At 43.5% G+C, this 15,582-nt stretch overlaps 1 protein-coding gene across 1 annotated transcript; it reads left to right on the top strand.

The window, feature by feature from the left end:
- The first annotated feature begins 1,853 nt into the window (after positions 1–1,853).
- Positions 1,854–15,364, top strand: CLEC19A (C-type lectin domain containing 19A). The gene is made up of 5 exons (XM_030578717.1): positions 1,854–2,015; positions 9,925–10,090; positions 12,482–12,575; positions 13,889–14,021; positions 15,020–15,364. Exons 1-5 carry the CDS (start codon positions 1,901–1,903, stop codon positions 15,097–15,099), a joined length of 588 nt encoding a protein of 195 aa, XP_030434577.1. The 5' UTR covers positions 1,854–1,900; the 3' UTR covers positions 15,100–15,364.
- The last annotated feature ends 218 nt before the right edge of the window (positions 15,365–15,582 follow it).

The following is a 15,582-nucleotide window of genomic DNA, read 5'->3' as shown; positions in this document are numbered from 1 at the left end:
CGAGAAATTCCAGTGAAGTTGATGGAGTTACACTGGTGTAAATCTGCTGCGGGAGGAGAATTTGAACTGCATATAGGTTCTGATCCAACACCCATCAGGAATCAAACTCCAAAGGGTTTTCCGATCAGGCCCCCAGAGCTCAACCCTTTGCAGGATCAGGCCCATGGACTGACATTTTCATCTGTTTGGCTATCAAAATGGCCACGTCAGCCCAAAATGCTCATGAATCTCACCGCTTTGTTTACAGAGTCCATATAAAAATAATGGAATTAAAGGAAGCGTGACCTGATGATTGGTTTTGTTTTTTCTCTGTATCTCCATTTTAGAGGGAGAAATATCCCTCTTGTCTTCTGAAGTGTTTACCCATGTTGTGATGGGAAGCCTGGGCCTGGAAGTGTGAGTTTGCTATGCTGCCATATCAATGTGTATGGCCAATTAGAATGGTCAGAGACAGCCCCTGGGGCTCTTAGCCTGCCCTTCACTCTGAATGTAATTCCTTAATAACCAGCAGGCTCTTGCATTCACTGCTCAAGCCTTTCAGTCTGGAGGTCAAACAAAGCTGGAGGGTTGGGCCATCCTATGGCTTTGTGCATAGCTGTATGCATTGCTGCAGGCAGATACAGATTCCGGCTCTAGTGTCTTGATCTATGTGAAGCTGAAAGCTTTCAGAAAAGTTGCATAAAATTCAGGAATAATGGATTTAAAAAAAAAAATTCAATACACCAAAAAAGGCCCCAATCCTGCAAGCTGCTCCATGCAGGCAGCCCCACTGTACGCATGCAGAAATCCATTAACTTCAATAAGGTTAATAACTTCAGAGGGGGTCCCTATGAGTGCCGGGGTCCACCCATTTGGGAGAACTTGTAGTGTCAAGGCTTAAATTAGCGTGCTTGTATCTCCAGGGCTGCTTGTCAGGTACATCTTTTGCTGACCTTAACACAGACTTCCCCCACCATTGATAATATTATTTGTTTGAAGTTGTGACTTTTCTGTACACCATGTGAAATCTACAAATCTTTCCAGCACCAAACCGTAAAGTCTAAGCCAGGGGTAGGCAACCTATGGCACGAAGGTGGCACGCAAGCTGATTTTCAGTAGCACTCACACTGCCCGGGTCCTGGCCACCGGTCCGGGGGGCTCTGCCTTTTAATTTAATTTTAAATGAAGCTTCTTAAACATTTTAAAACCTTATTTACTTTACATACAACAATAGTTTAGTTCTATATTATAGACTTATAGAAAGAGACCTTCTAAAAATGTTAAAATGTATTACTGGCACGCGAAACATTAAATTAGAGTGAATAAATGAAGACTCGGCACAGCACTTCTGAAAGGTTGCTGACTCCTGGTCTAAGCAATTAGGTCCCATTCTGAGTGCTGCTGCTCCAGAATTTAGGGCTATATTGCCAGAAAGTACATCTCATACACCTGCTATGCATTGCTTAGAGTGGCATAAAACATTGATAAGTCAATATACACAAACACAATCTCTCAAGAAGCAGCCATGGAAGCAGAAAGGCAATGTGGTTTGCTTGACTAGAGAACTTCACATTTGAAGGCTCACGACTAGGAGGTGTACATGCCTGCTTTCTAAAACCTCACCAGAAGTTTTGAGGAAAAAAATGGTTTAAAGTAACTAACTTCTGCCAGTGAAATGGGATGTAGCAGCTTCTCTGCAATGTCTTAGCTGGGAAGCTCTTGGTTGTTGTGTGGAGTGTGATATGACACTGGAGGGAGCTTGGCCAGCCTTCCTAGCATGTCATTGTGAAAGTTTGGAGTTTCGGGGGAGGGTGCAGTGTACAAAGTATATTCACATCTGCTCCAGGAATCTCAGCAGCAGACCAAGGCGATACCGAACTAAGGAAAGGCTTCATGTCGTTAGCTCTCTGCACACCTGGAAATGAAATTTTGTCCTCAGTCAGAGATGGTGATCAGATGGGATTTCTGTGTGCTCCTCTCAATGGTTTTGCTCGCTACCCAGGCTTTCCCACAGACAAACATTAAAATCAGCCAAGGTGAGTGCAAATCACTGACTGTGGCGTGGGTGAGTAAACTTTAGGTTATTGATGGCTTAAAATCAGGCACTTTTACAAATGCATCCTGTAATGTATGCAATTCTCCTTACCAGTTTTGCTAACTTCTCCATAAAACCCAGACGTGTAAATTCAATAATCTGCTTAGTGTGGGAAGATGTATTACCAAGTAATGCTGATCTTTTCTGTTCCAGTGTGTTGAAGCATTCTCTCTGTTGACTTTATTTCTTTGTTTTGGGGGCATGTTCAAGTTTAATCTTATAAACAATATACGGTCCTGTACAATGGTGCCATGAAGTTTACATTATGTTTACAAGCTAAAAGAATGCTCTTAATCTGATTTTAGTCCAAACAATAGTAATTGCATGAAATGATAATTAATAAAGCAATTGTAAGTTGTAAAGGATTGTGACTCTGGATATTCAGCTTTCTGTGGAAGTGCAAAAAGCAGAGAACAGTGATTTGTAAAGCTTCTTTTATTCACCCTAACATAAAGTGAAGTTAGCATATGTGAGAACTGTCCCTCTCTCTACATATTAGATCCTATAACACATACACTTTTCAGACAGTTGTATATTTACAGTTAATCACAAAGTGTACTTTTTTAGGGGAGAGAAGTTATTTTAATAACATTTCAACTGGCTTTGTGATTTCATTGTATTATCCAGGTTTGCAGTACATTTTTACTTGGATAGAATAAGCCAAATTCTGTTCTCATTTACACCAATGTAATTCCAGAGTAACTACACTCACTTTGATACTGTTCTTGTAAATTTACATGGGACTGAGAGCAGAATTTCACCCAATAAGTATTGTTCAATGAACTAGTGAGAAAAATAATTACCACAAGCTTGGCTTTAGTGCCAGGCAACAAATCAATGGGTGCTTCCTCAAAAACTAATTGAGGAGAGAAAAATCAAAGATGCTTCCTATCCGGTTGCAGCTAGAAGTATAGTATTTCTGTGCTCCAGGAGATCTACAGAATTGACTGTAGTATTTTTACATCCTGAAATACAAATACTATAGAATTTTATTCCATAAAAATAACTTCATTTTGATAAAAAAAATTTACAAAAAATATTCTTATGTGTCTGAGATTGTGACACTTTTGCAGCACAATTAAAGTTTCATTCCGTTGCCTGGATAATCTCTAATCTCCACACTCACCATTGGTCACTGCTCTCTTCCAACTCTGCCCTGCCATTCTGCAGAAGAGAGGAGCAGCTGGCTTCAAAGACACTTTCAGAGTACAATACGTGCACACACACCCACTTAAGATGAAGCCTTGTCACGACCTGCTTGTTTTGACAGCAGTGATGTAATGAAAGGGGGCAAATAATTATATGAATGAAATATTTTGCATGATGATAATATTGAAGACACCCTATGTAATTTTTGGGGACTGTATTTAAGGATCTGAACCTGCAGCCCTTATTCACATACAATCTCTCAGTAATACTTAATGACATTGGCTTATTTTTTTCTATCCATCATAAACTCCTCTTTTGGTGCTTATCCTTTGGCAGTGTGTTTTATTCAACAACAGGGAGAGGTTGAAATGAGTGTAGTGTAAGAGGAATGTAGAAAAATTACTCTGGTGAGGTATTACAGATCTATCCTAGAGTGGCACTTTGTATCCTCACTGGGAATGTATGGTTATTGTTAGGTTACGTTTGTAGAAGATGGTGCTAAAGTCTTACATATGAATTGTTTTGTGGAGCTTGTAAAGTGTGTCCCATTCCCTGCATACTCACACATTTCCTAACTGTGCACATTTTCTGTGACCCTGCTTAACATCATCTATAGCACCAAGACGTGATGTTGCATCCACATGCCTGATGTGTTGCTTGAATTGGGAGAATTGCCGAAAGCATGTATGTGGCTCAGTTCTGCAGGCCATTGCAGATGAGGCAATGAGTAAGCATTCTCGGACTGGGATTTTCTTCTGGAAAAACAATTTCAGTTCCTTACTCCAAACACTTTTAAATTCTCATTTCTCTGATTTTGTCCATACTCTGGGGGAAATCCTGTCCTCGCTGTAGCTGATAGCAAATCTCCCATTGACTTCATCGGGGTCAGGATTTTACCCTCTCTCTATATAGAACATGGCAATAGAGGAGCATTGATGGAACATCAGGTCCTTCTATGCTTTCATGTTGTATTTACAGGTATTCCTGTGGCTGAAGGTAAGCGGTAAACTAAATGAGATGAAAAAGGGACTACATTAGAGGAAAGAGAAGAAATATTAACATCCCTTTCCCCAAAAATGTGCTTGCCCTTTGATCCTGACAACACTAACTGCATGTACAGGAAGTAAGAGAGAACGCAGACTTGCTGGCATCTAGTCCCAGCAGAGGTCCAGGAATGGTTTCCATAGCAGAAGGTCAGTTGATCATTACATCTAAATTACATTACATCTTATTCAATCTACTCTAGGGCCCTAATGCTATGAGGTGCTCAGTGCCTCTTGAGCATTGGTGGGGACCCTTGATGCCCACAACTTTAGTGCAGTTCAAGTTGCTCAGCACCTCTGAGGATTGGACCCTGGAAGAGCTTAATCTCATGAAGGCTAGATATGCTATTTGCAATACAGCATGGTTTACTGAAGTCTCTGAATCTCTGTAGCAGACCAGTCAAAGCCGTATAACTAGAGCCCTACCAAATTCATTGTCATGGTCATAGTATTTTTAAAATAGTAAATGTCATGATTTCAGCTATTTAAATCTGAAATTTTATGGTGATGTAATTGTAGGGGTCCTGACCCAAAAAGGAGTTGTGGTGGGGGTCACAAGGTTATTGTATGGGTGGGTTGCGGTACTGCTACCCTTACTTCTGCGCTACTGCTGGCAGCCGTGCTGTCTTCAGAGCTTGGCAGCTGGAGAGCAGCGGCTGCTGGCCAGGAGCCCAGCTCTGAAAGCAGCGCAGAAGTAAGGGTGGCAATACTGCGACCCTTCTAAAATAATCTTGCAACCCCCCTGCAACTCCCTTTTGGGTCAGGACCGCCAATTTGAGAAACGCTGGTCTCCCCCATGAAATCTGTATAGCATAGGGTAAAAGCACACACACATAAGACCAGATTTCACCGTCCGAGATGTGTTTTTCATGGCCGTGAATTTGGTAGGAGCCTAAACATACATTCTGGTAGCCACAGAGGTCTCTTTGGCTGAACCTTCTTTTCTGTGTTGCTAAGTCGTCTTTTTAAGGGCATTAATGGCTTGTTTACAGTTTATACTCTTACTGATAAATCCGTAGCCTATGATGAAATCAAGCCCTTTAATAGTCTCCAGCAAGAATATGATTTGCTTCCAGCACAAGACTGGTAATATCTGCTGTTAAAAAGATGCCGTGAGAATGCTTTAAAGTGCCAGGAATGCTATCAGAATGGATATCACTTGTCTGTCTTGCCCTAGACCCAGGCTCTACATTGCAGAGCTACACACTTTTATCATAGAAACATCTTCCAATCTTAAATTTGAAGCTGTTATGAAAAAAATTACTTGAGAAGCAGATTTCTGTAGGGCTCAGGGGGTTGGTGGTTTTCCTTTCTCAACAGCATCATGGGAAAATATTGGTTGGAAATATTGAGCACCTAGAAGCTTCAGTCACAGTGGGGCCTCTGTTGTGCTAGGTGCTGTAAATACACAGAGTAAAAGGCCATTCCTGCCTCATTGAGTGTGCAGTCGAAGCACAAAGGAAGGATTGTTAGCCTCATTTTACAGATGGAGAATCAAGGTACAGAGATTGTGACTTGCCCAAGGTCACTCAGAAAGAGCCAGGAATTGCACCCCAGTATCCTGAGCCCTAGCCCACAGCCTTAACCACGGATGATCCTTCTGCTCTCACTGAAAGAGTTAATGATGATAAAAATAATAAAGGGTTAACTCTTATAAAGCTCTTTGCGACAGGAGATCTCAAAGCATTTTACCAAGGAGGTCAGACAGTGGTTACTGTGATGTTCTGCTGACGTAGTTTCACGTGTAGAAAATTGGTATGACTGACCCGATGGCACTGCCCTTGTTTTCCATACTAGTAAATACCCTTCTGACCAGCTGGGCTTGGCTGAAGTTTTCCTGCTGAGAAGTGGGCTTGTCTGCCATACTGTGTCTGACAGATTTGAAAATAAAAATAGACCTAGGTGTTCTAGAATAAAAGTGGTTCCTTGGTTATTTCCTGTGAATTTAAGAATAAAAAACCCTCTTCTAAAGAGAGTGCAAAGGCTTCCTACACTGACCTAACAGAAAGATGCTAATTAAGCATTGACCTACCTTTCTTCTCTTTTCTGCTATATTTAACCTTGAATTCCTCCAGGCACTCTTGTTCACTGAAGCGAGGCAAATTAATGACACCTCGTCGGGAAAATGGTGTAGGAGATCAAAAGCCTCTATGAACACCTCGGTCTGATGATTTAGTTTCAACCATTTCTATCAAGGGGAACAATTTTCTCATGATATTTCAGGGAAGCCAAAACCACCCTAATTGAAATTTCAACCCAGCACACAACAGATGCTCATAACGCTTCACCTGAAAAGGCAAAACACTGAGATGGCTGCTGGTTTTAGCTTGTCCAGTGTGCCGTCATGCAACTAAAGGTGAAGAGTTCGCCGCCATTTTTAACAAGCGTTCCAAAAATATCAATGACCAGGCTGCCTATGAAGCTCATGGTGTTTCCAGTCACCCCAGCCAATAATTTAGTGCCCTCAGGCATTCTAAAGGCTTAGTGGGCCGGGCTGAGTCCTTCCAGGTGCTGAGTCTTCCTGAGACGCTGGGGGTGCCCTCAGCCCATAGGAATCCTCACCACCTTGCTGTACTGAACCCACAGTGAGCAGGAAGAAGCATGTATCAAGCCAATGTTACTGCATCTGGAATTGGCAATAAATTACATCAGCAGCATAAAATATATAAAATCAGAATATGAGGCCCACTCAGATCTAATTCAAGACCCACTAAAATTAATGGGAGATTTCCTCTTGCTCTCCAAGGGCTTTGGATTTGGTCCTCAAGCTAAAATGACCATGGACATCAATGGTTTTCCTGGCTGAGGACCCTGTAGTGAGGTGTGATGGGGAGCAAAGAGAAGTAAAATGAGTGGGTGGAAGAGCCACGCATAGAACCAGCGAAGCTGGTGTGCCATGTTCCCTAGCACTCACTGAGGCCTCTCCTGGCAATTCCTCTCCATGGGATCTGAGGTCTCTGGGAGTAGGTAAGGAGGGAGGCTAGGGACCCTGTGGACAGCCAGGCTGAGATGCACAGATGTTATAAGCAGCACTAACCTATACTTTGTGACTGACCCCTCAGTACATGTGAGGGAAGGCGGAGCCTAGGGTGCATTGCAGCTATTTGGTGGTTCCTGTCCTGGGATCTCTGGAGGCCAATCCTTCACTTCCATTCATTGGTGTTTGATCCTTCTGTCCCTCTCTCGCTTGGGTTTTGTTGAAACAGGATGTGAGGTAGCCCTGAGAACTGTTTTCTCTGTGAGACGATGGCAGGATGTGGCCCATGGGAATAAACACTGCATCTCGCTGTTAACTGAATACAAATTTACTACAATTTTTAAAAAGCTGCTTCCATTTTTCAAGGTATCAATCTGATTTTCAACTAGAGCCCTTTTGCATAGCCCATCACTAACACAGTCAGATCTGAATCAACTCGGTCATCTCTACAATGTTACTTGGTTTTTGAGGTCTGAGTTGCTCACTGACCCTAGTTATCTAGGCATGGCACTTCTCAGGGCTGATAATGACTGGAACTGGCTCCAAGCGCACTTGTATCAGGATACAGCCTCTAAGGAGCTCTGGAGGGGAAAGGGGAAGGGTCACCACAAGGAAAGAATAATTATCTTTTATCTGAGCTCGAGGGACAGAAGAGTGCTGATGGAGGCTTGGGGCTGTCAGAGAAAGGCAATGAAAAAGTAGCTGTTTATATTAGCCACAAAATAGCTCCTGTTTTGCAGTACTTGAAATAACTGGGCTCAGCATATTTTACATTATGAAGGCATATAATACCCTAGGTCAGCAGGAGAGACTGACTCACAGCCCTCCAGTTTCCCTGAATGCCTGCTGTTTGGTTCACAGTGCTATTGTGAGCGCTGAAATGCTGGGAACAGTCAGTTCCAGGTATCTGAGTCATTCTTCTGCCACAGACAGTGACAAGTTTCCCAGTTTCTGGGGAGCTGATCTATAACCCAGAGCTAGTTTTACGTTCTGTACTCAGGAATGGTGATGTAATGGTTAACGGACAGGCCTTGGAGCAAAAGAGATGGGGTCTAGCACTGGCTGTGGCTCCGACTTTCCTGTGTTAGCACAAATGAGCACCTTTGCCTCTGAGGTGTTCTTTATTTGAAAACTGAGTGTAATGCTTGTATCAGGGGGCTTCTGTGAGGCTTCATTGGCTGATGTTTGTAAAATGCTTTGAGGACCCTGGGTGGAAGGAACTAAAGAAATGTGGTGCAAAATGGCTGCCAAAGGATGCTTCAGTAGTGACATTTGGGGATGGAGGGAGTTCAACCCAGCTAGTTCTAGCATTTATACCCTGTGATGATTTGGACTTGGCTAATTCCCCCCTTTTTTAATATGCTCATACTTGCCGCTTCAGTTGCTGCCTTTAGCAGAGTTTGTTCTACAGGTTAATTATGGTCATTGTAAAGATGATTCCCCTTGAAGTCCCTGAATACCAGATCCTTTCCTAGCTTCAGTTTGAACTCTTTGGGTTTTGAGCCTGTTATTTGCTTGGGTAGTTTTGTGGCATCCACCTTTGCTGGACCTCTCAGGATTTCATACACATCAGTTGTGCTTCCTCTTTTCTAAAGAACATCAGCAGCATTTTCCTCCCCCTTTTTCCAAAACCTGAAACATTTCATCCTTGCTGCCCTCAGCTCTCCCTTTTCCAAGTCTTCAGTGGTCACTCCAGCTGAGGGCTCACTCGTCCTTAAACCAAACAGACAGCACTAAAGAATGAATTTAGTGCAGGAAACAATCCCACACTGGCAAGGAGATAGACTGGATGGAGATGCCTGAGCTTTCTCAAATTCTGTGATCTGTCCTGGTGATTAAAACCCCAGTCCAGCAGGATGCATAAGCACACATCTAACTTTAAGCACGTAGATCATTCCATTGATTTCAGCAAGACCAGTCACGTACTTAAAGTTAAGCATGTACTTAAATATTTTGCTGAATCAGGGCCCTATTTACCTTCTTACCTACCTCCCAGAAATGTGACTGATGGATTTAAATTTCTGCTCACTATTTCTCCCTCAGTGTCTTGTATCGTGTGACCATTTTAGAGTATAATGTTTCTTAACATCTTTCTATGCTGTTTTCAATGCTTTTACTGCATTAAGTTGCATGTGTCCCTTTCCCACCACTGCTCCCATTTTTTTTCCTGGTCCCTTTGATTGGAGTCTTTTCCCTCCTCCCTGTGTTATCTGCAATGGTGGTACAACCTCTCCTACAAGTTTGCTCTTTCCGGGCATTGATGTGAATGAGAAAAGGCCCAGACCTGATCTGTACAGAACTTCATAGTGTCACTTCCATCCTACTTGGAAAATGTACAATAGAGTTACTAAATATTTATGTTAGGGTAGCATCCAAAAGTATTTTTCATCCCTGCTCAGTCTACTCAAAAATGGCAAATTCTGCTCAAACGTTCCAAAGTGCTGAGCTCCCATCCTCTGAAATTCAGCTATTTTGAGAAGATATCCAAGAATGGAGGCACCCAAAGTCCCCAGTTGCTCGTGAAAATCTAAGCCCTTGGGGGAATTTTTTGTTTTTGCTTTTTTGTGTTTTGCAAAGCCAACAAGGAGACTGGTCCTAAACAACAGAGACATTCACCATTTTGGGGTCCCTGCAGCTGTTTTGTATTAAATCACTTCCAGTTTTCTTTCTTTTCTCCCCAGCTATGCCAGAGCCAGTTCAGTCCTACTCCTGCCCACTGTTTTGGACAGAATATGAAGGGTACTGTTACAGATACTTTCCTATCAATAAAACATGGGCTGAAGCCGATCTCTATTGTGCGGAATTTTCCATTGGCATAAAATCAGCCAAATTAGCATCAATTCACAGGTAAGAATCAAAGAAATCTGTTTCTGAAAAATTGTTAAAGTCCAGCTAAACGATGTCTGCTGCAATAAATAAATATATAAGTAATTCCTCAGCTGGAGTTTAACCTTCCTATGAGAAAAGAAACCCATTCAAGCCAAATTTACCACTGTCGTAAATTCTATGTATCTGTATTGAAATGCACTGGCTAGCATGGATGTGTATCTCTGCCCTCTAATGGACAGAATCAAAACTACGCAACTGTATTAATTAGATGTCTATCAGAGAGTCTCCTTTAGCTCAAGTGGTAGAACCAATAATTCTGAAGCAGACCTATCACGATTGCGCCCAGAGGCGCTTGTGAAATGGCTGTGGTCTGCAACATTACATTAACATAAATAACAAGTTGTCACTTTATGCTCTGTGTTACAACAAAGCTATTTGGATCACCATGGGTTTGGCTGTGGTTGTACAATATAATAACTTAAAGGGCCATGTTTTCAAGAGGCCGTGTGAATGTGCATGCAAACCCCATGCATTTGCTGATGTGCATGAGCAAAGGTGAAGCTTTGTGTGTACAGACAGATGCTTGAGCCAATTTTATGGTCGTATTTTTGGACTCTTTGAAAATTTGCCCCTCAGTTACAACAGACTCCACTCTGCCAACTGCAGTCACATTGTACCCATTAATCAGTCCCCGGATAGAGGAGGGTGGCTTTGCTTTCAACGGAACAATTTTGGTTACAATTTTGTCTGACTCAGAACTTTCAAAATAGAAAGGTTTTCCACTCCATGTTTCATGGAACAGTTCACAAACCTAGATTAGAAATGGGGCCCAAAGCAAAATGCTGGACCTAAACATCCAGGTATCAGAGGAAGACTTTGCTACACGGGCACATCTATAATTCATCATGGTTTTTTCCTCCATCCAAGGCCCAGCCACTCCTGATGGTTTAAGACAGTGTTCTTCACTGCAAAGCCTGTGAGCCAGTGGTGACTCCCATGGACCCTAAGTGCATCTCCCTGTTGATCGCGCTTTCTGGCACCAGTGGGGCTGCAGCTAAGGCAGGCTCCCTGCCTGCCCTGGCCCCACGCTGCTCCCAAAAGTGGCCAGCACACCCCTGCAGCCCTGCCTGCAAGCACCACCCCTGCAGATCCCATTGGCTGGGAACAGGGAACTGTGACCAATGGGAGTTGTGGGGGCGGTGCCTGCAGAGAGGGGCAGCACGCAGAGTCACCTTGGCCCCTTCCAGAAGCGGCGTGAGGCCAGGGCTGCCCAAAGTAAGTGCCGCCCCCTTCAAGGGGCAGGTTCTGAATAGCTCTTCCACCATCCAACTTGAAGCCTCCTGGAACCAGCCCCCCAAACCTCTGCCCCAGCCCTGAGCCCCATCCCAGAGCCAGCTCCCCATGACCCCTCCTGCATCCCAATCCTCTGCCCCAGCCCTGAGCCCCCTCCAAGAGTCAGCCCCCCCATACCTCCTCCTGCATTCCAAGCCTCTGCCACATCCCTGAGCCCCTTCCAGAGCCAGCCCCCCATCCTCCCTCCTGCACTCCAAGCCTGAGCTCTGAGCCCCCTCCCAGAGTCAGAACCCCACACCACCTCCTGCATCCCAAGCCTCTGACCCAGCCCTGAGCCCCCTCCCAGAGCTAACACCCCATACTCTTGCCTGCACCCTGTACCCTCCCCTGGAGCCAGCACCCCAGACTCCCTCCTGCACCTGAACACACTGCCCCAGTCTGGAGTCCCCTCCTGCACCCAAACTCCCTCCCAGAGCTTGTACCCCTCACCTTCTCCTGCACACCAAGCCCCTGTCCAAGCACTGAGCCCCCTCCCAGAACCAGCCCCTCACTCCCACGCCTTCACCCCAAGCAATATTACCAATAACAGTAAGATTACCATATCAACCAACAAAGAACTCAGAGTGTTCAATCATCTGTGTTGGATTGATGTGGCTGTCACACTGAAGGTTTTTTTGCCAAAGTGGCCCCCACTTCAGAAATAGTGAAAAGCACTGGTTTAAAATGTGGAAGCTCATTGACCTGCTTGAGTTCATTTCACACCATTCCAGCAGAGCATAGGCAGTAGATGCTTTACGTTACCACACCTCCTGCTTGCTGTTACAGATGGTGAAATGATTTTGAATTTTTGAAAGTTAAAATTTTTTAATTTTGAAAGAGAACAGGGATTTGAAATTACTGTCATGTATTTTTCCCTGCATTTCCAACCAGCTCTGGGTTTTGCCATACTAAGCCATCCTCTTACACAGACTAAGAAAATGAATCCAAAATTTCCATGGACAATTTCAAAGATGGGGTCCCTTTTGCCAAAGTGCAGTCTGAATGCCTAGGGATAGTTTTTGCTTAATTTCACTAATACCAACCTCCTAACTATTTCATATTATGGTACTTTACCAGCTGGGAAGAGAATGTCTTTGTATATGACCTGGTAAACAGCCGAGTGCCTGGAATACCCACCGATATCTGGATGGGACTTCATGACCTAAGACAGGTGAGAAACCGCTACAGCATTAGCTTCTTGGTAGTCCATCGATCCGATGATGACAAATCTGTGCAGATCATCTATTGTTGATCTCCTGGTGTGCCCTCTGATGACTGTACAAGCCAATTCTAGAGGTTCACATTTTGCTGCAGGTGGTGCATGGGACTACCGCCTGCTTTTTCTCTTGATCATCATACAAGCAGGTTTTCTCATAAAAAGAACTGGAAATCTATTCAGCCTGGAGCTCGTTGAGATGTGACCCTTGGCCAGTTTCATCAGACTCACATAAAAGGCAAAATTATATTTTCTGTTTTCCCTCTACACCTTTCAATTTTTTCCCTCTGACTATAAAACAAAGTGCTGGACTTACAGCCCTGGAGAGCAAGATTTTCTGCTTACCCACATTGCCCTTCCAATGCTTCAGCTGTCACCTATGAACATTAGAGGGTAATTCAATCTCCACAGCTACTGAGGTAGCCAATAAATGTGATGTTTAAAAAAAGGGGGGGGGACAATTTCATGGTCAATGTTGAAATTTCAAAGTTGTTTCCATGTGACATAGTTTGAAACAGAACAATTTGTGGGTGTGTGTGAATTTTCTGCAAAATATTTTCCTCCTTTCTCCACGTTTTTGGAGGATGTGTGTGTGTACGGGTAGGGGAAAAGGACAGTGAGTACTGGGAGTCCAGTATCCCCTAGCTTGAAGTAATAGAAACCGAACACATGCCTTCCATCATATTCAGGGTTTGCAGTTTGGTTCAATGGCTTTCAGCACCCACGTTGAGTGCAATACAATAAATGATGTCTACCACCCCCACACACACACTTTTTCATTTTTCTTTGTCTTGCTCTGTAACTTTTGAAATCTCTTTTGTAAAATTACATAGTAACAAAAGGAAACCCAATGAAGTGGAGCCTGGGCTCTCAAACTTGCTGAAGGGGAGGCTCTCGAAGCTTGAGCTCCAGCCCAAGGGGGAATGTCTACACTGCTATTTTTAGCCCCACAGCCCAAGCCCCATGAGGGGGAATCAATTGAGACTTGACGCTGCATGTTTTTCTTTGCAGTGTAGTCGTACTCTATGATCTCAAACAATATGCTAGCAGAGCGCAAAACTCAATAGAAAAAGGGCCTCTGTTCAGCATGGACCTAGTTTTTGTCATCTAGACATAGGAATGAGGTCAGATTGATGACGGCACTTTCTACAGGGGAGAAGAGAAATGTTCTGTTGGCCAATCCTGAAGTTCACACTTCCACAGAGGTTCAGTTGAAATCACGGCACTTCTCCATTCTCCCCTCCTAATTTCTGGATGATGTTTAATAGGAAGGCCACTTTGAATGGACAGATGGTTCTTCCTATGACTATAACTACTGGGATGGCAACCAGCCAGATGATGGGATCCACTCTATTCCAGAAGAGGAGGACTGTGTACAGATCTGGTACAGATATAACAGTGGTAGGTACTTCACTGTTGATCCTCAGGCTGTGCACCACGCTTTCCAGGGAGCATGTGTAAATAAACTCAGTGAAATGCAGGCTCACTCTTTTCTATGCATAACAAAAAGATGCTAGCACCGTGAGTATTTTAACATACTGTTTTTGCAGAGGAGGAAGTTTGGCCCCTCTCCAAGAAGCAAGGAGATAAAGAACTGCCAATTAAAGGCAGTATAAAGACACCAGCTTGCCTGCTTCCCCCTCAACTGAAGCCAGGTCTACATTACCTATATCGGTATAACTACCAATATAGGTAATGTATAACTATCGCTCAGGGGAATGAAAAACCCACATCCCGGAGCGATGTAGTTATGCCTACCTAAACCCCCATGAAGACAGCACTGTGCTGGCAGGAGAGCTTCTCCCTTCAAAATAGCTACCGCCTCTTGGGGAGACGGATTAACTACACTGACCGGAGAAGCGCTGCTGTAGCATTGTATGTGAAGACAAAATCCTGAGACATTTCCAGACCAAGGAGATAATGGATGGTATATATTATTGGAAAGAGACACCAACAGAGATGCAGTCACTATGGGGAGGAGAGAGACAACAGGATAGGGGAAAGGGTAGACTAGGACACGGAGCATTACAAATATGTCTTTTTCTCTTGTCATATGGGAATCTGCACAGGAATAAGTACAACATACATGCATGACTAATTGTATCCAGGGCTGGGTCTGGTAAGACTGTAATAATCTCTATATCTAGCCAGCATGTTCTTGTGTCTATGCAAAAGTATATTGTCAGAAATGTGTCTGTATTACAGAATCTTTTGACAAGACTTTTCTTCAGAGCTAAGGATTGGGGGTGAAACAAACTCCTTTGTGTAGGAAATTCTGTGTTTCTGTATCCATTGTATGTTATTCCTTCATGGTGGCATGTAGAGTTGAATTTTGTCCATCATGTGATCACACCTCCATTTAAAACCTTAACTAACTCCTTATTCTTACTCCCCTATAGCTTTACGCTCGTGGAATGACAACAGCTGCAACAGAGAATTCCCATTTGTCTGCAAGATTCCATCACTGGCAATTGATTAGCTCGCTCCCACAGTAGCAAACAGCAGCAGTCAACCTACTAAACTACTGGATTAAAGTCAGTCTGACTAAAGGCATATTTTATATTAGAGACAATTTTAGTGGTTCAGATAACTAGTTATATGTCTGAAAATACCTTACCTGCCTCTTGCTTTTGTCCATGCTATGGCTGACCAAAGAGCATTGGTGAACAGTCAAGCCAGTACATTTATCATGGTCTAGGAACAATTTCAGTGTTGTGCCGCCACCCAGACCTCTGTGACTGAAAAAATGATTTCTTAACCTATATGTATAATTAAACAAGTGAAACGATTCAAGTCAGTGAGAAAGTCTGATTCTATGGTTCTCATTCCCATAAAATGAATCCTACTGCCCTCAGTGGGAGTTTTGTGTGACAAAGGACTGCTAAACTGGTCCTAGGATTTGGAAATCTCTCCAGCATTCTAAGGAGCAAAACAATAACCCTTTTGCAGTGAAAAACTAGAG

The sequence above is a fragment of the Gopherus evgoodei genome, chromosome 10, assembly GCF_007399415.2.
Source record: "Gopherus evgoodei ecotype Sinaloan lineage chromosome 10, rGopEvg1_v1.p, whole genome shotgun sequence".
NCBI classification, from domain to species: domain Eukaryota; kingdom Metazoa; phylum Chordata; order Testudines; family Testudinidae; genus Gopherus; species Gopherus evgoodei.
This window is presented reverse-complemented; position numbering and strand designations above follow the sequence as displayed.

What these genes read in the sequence shown, in the direction of transcription:
- CLEC19A (XM_030578717.1), top strand. Translation starts at nt 1,901, where the DNA reads ATGAAATTTTGTCCTCAGTCAGAGATGGTGATCAGATGGGATTTCTGT. An exon ending in AAATTAGCATCAATTCACAG is followed by an intron (nt 10,091 to 12,481) that starts GTAAGAATCAAA and finishes GTACTTTACCAG; the next exon opens with CTGGGAAGAGAATGTCTTTG. An exon ending in CTGGTACAGATATAACAGTG is followed by an intron (nt 14,022 to 15,019) that starts GTAGGTACTTCA and finishes ACTCCCCTATAG; the next exon opens with CTTTACGCTCGTGGAATGAC.